At 45.7% G+C, this 1,987-nt stretch overlaps 1 protein-coding gene across 2 annotated transcripts in view; it reads right to left on the reverse strand.

Moving 5' to 3' along the window:
* mtss1lb (MTSS I-BAR domain containing 2b) overlaps nucleotides 1-836 on the reverse strand; it is a 37,627-nt gene extending 36,791 nt beyond the window's left edge. Inside the window, exon 1 of one of the 2 annotated variants that reach the window (XM_008309913.3) lies at nucleotides 71-836. In XM_008309913.3, the coding sequence (XP_008308135.1) occupies nucleotides 71-157 (87 nt within the window). In that variant the 5' untranslated portion in view covers nucleotides 158-836. The remainder of the gene's footprint in view (nucleotides 1-70) is intronic. The other variant, XM_025055543.1, reaches the window with a different exon arrangement.
* Nucleotides 837-1,987: the final 1,151 nt, after the last annotated feature.

Below are 1,987 nucleotides of genomic sequence, written 5' to 3' on the forward strand. Positions count from 1 at the left end.
GGGGGGGGGGGGGGGGGGGGGAGGAGGGGGGGGGGGGGGGGGGGGGGGGGGGGGGGGGGGGTGCAGTTACCTTCATGTCGTTGACTATGGCCTGGAACAGACCCCCCAGGGCCCCGCATTCCTTTTCCACGGTCTCCATGTTTGCCAAATCCACCATTCAACGGAATTCAGCGGTGACGCGCACGCGCGTCCAACGACAGCCAGGAAAGAAAAAAAAAATCCAATAAGTCCACAAATGGGGAAACGGAAGTATGCCAATGGAGGAGGTAGGATTCCCTTATTTTCCTCCAGTCTCTCCTCTAAAGACTAAGGTGCAGGAGGAGATGCGAAATGAAACGCCTTGCGCTGCGGTTTTTGCAGAGAGGAGACGTGCGGGAGGGGAGACGGTGTTCCTCTCTCTCTCTCTCTCTCTCTCTCTCTCTCTCTCTCTCTGTCTCTATCTCTGTCTGTCTGCCCCTGCCTCTCTCTCTCTATCTTTCTCTCTCTCTCTCTGTATCTCCGCAGCTCGGGTTAGCTCAGGCTGGTAGCGCTTCGCTCTGTACCCGGGCGAACATGTTCACCTTTGGCGCAGGGGGTGCTCGGTAGACACGGCGGCGGAGGGAGTTGAGGAGGTGGAGGAGAGTCGTGCGGAGTCTGAGGAGCGCCGTATCATGACAGCGCGTCTGAGCGTGCTGTCAATGTACGCGTTATTTCCGTGCGTGTGAGCGACACGCATGTGCGGCGGTGGAGCGCGAGCTGTGATTGGCGCAGAGGGCGGTGTGGGCTCAACGATGCGTGGGGAGACGCCAGTAACACGAATCGTGCATGTGCGTGCACATAGCTACATTGTCTTGTGCACGCGCATGCACAGAAGACCACCAGGGGTAAAAAAAAAAAAAAGAAAAGAAAACATCGGGGGGGGTAAATGTCAAACAGATTTTTTATTATCAATAAAAACACTGAACCTTTTTTAAAGTATAGTTTTGAGTTTTATAGGAGTTTACAGCGGGTAAAACAGGGAACATTAAAGCTTTATAAGATTGTCCTCTCCTATCAGCACACTGGGGGAATAACATTTACGTCCATTTACGTATATACAGTATACATATACATATATATAAGAAATACTGTACAGTTATTTGTTTGCTTTATTATTTCCCGTCAACTATAGAAACTCTGGTCAACTGTGGAATGTTGTTGCGGAAGACAGACGTTTCTACTGGAGTAACCAAAAAATCCCATAAACTTCGCCATTCAGCTAATGTGACGTACCATTGATCTTTGGTCAACTGATATTGGAATATGATATATTATAGGCAATATAATTTTACATTTGCTGACATTCAAATTGTAATGAATCAAATTTTGCAGAATGTAGTTATCACGTCATCAGAAACACTGAAGATTACAGATTGTAAATTAAACTGAATTGACCACTTTGATTTGATTACGTTTTAGTGTCATAATGTCTCTATTGCTAACTGGCCAGTAATATGTGCAGAGAAAACAAATGGAACTATTGAGATGTTTTAACCGAGATGGTGCAACATTTAAACATTTTGCGGCAAAGGTGCGGTAAACCTTTGCCCCAGTTACTGAACACAAGCAGTAGAGTGAGGAAGTACACCCACCGTAAATACTGTGCCAAATCACTATAAGGGCAATGCTGTGAAGACCCTGCACTGATAAATGGGGGACAAAGGTAGATCTCTTCACTAAATAAACAACTGGTCATAGAACTATGAAGAACTCTGTTTTTGACATAAAGTGAACACCTATTAGTCTAGAAATGAATCAATTGTTAAGCATATGGAAATCATAAAAACACAAAATACTGTTACAGTAAATGGATGTTGTTTTAACTGTAACCTGAGAACATGAGTGACCCGATAGAAATGTCAAAGGTCATGGAACTCTGGATATTCTGGTGGCCACAGAGGGACACGAGAGACGGAAGAGACCTCTTAATAGATAGATAGATGGATGGATGGATGGATGGATGGATGGA

The sequence above is a fragment of the Cynoglossus semilaevis genome, chromosome 5 (assembly GCF_000523025.1).
Source record: "Cynoglossus semilaevis isolate Cse_v1.0 chromosome 5, Cse_v1.0, whole genome shotgun sequence".
NCBI classification, from domain to species: Eukaryota; Metazoa; Chordata; class Actinopteri; order Pleuronectiformes; family Cynoglossidae; genus Cynoglossus; species Cynoglossus semilaevis.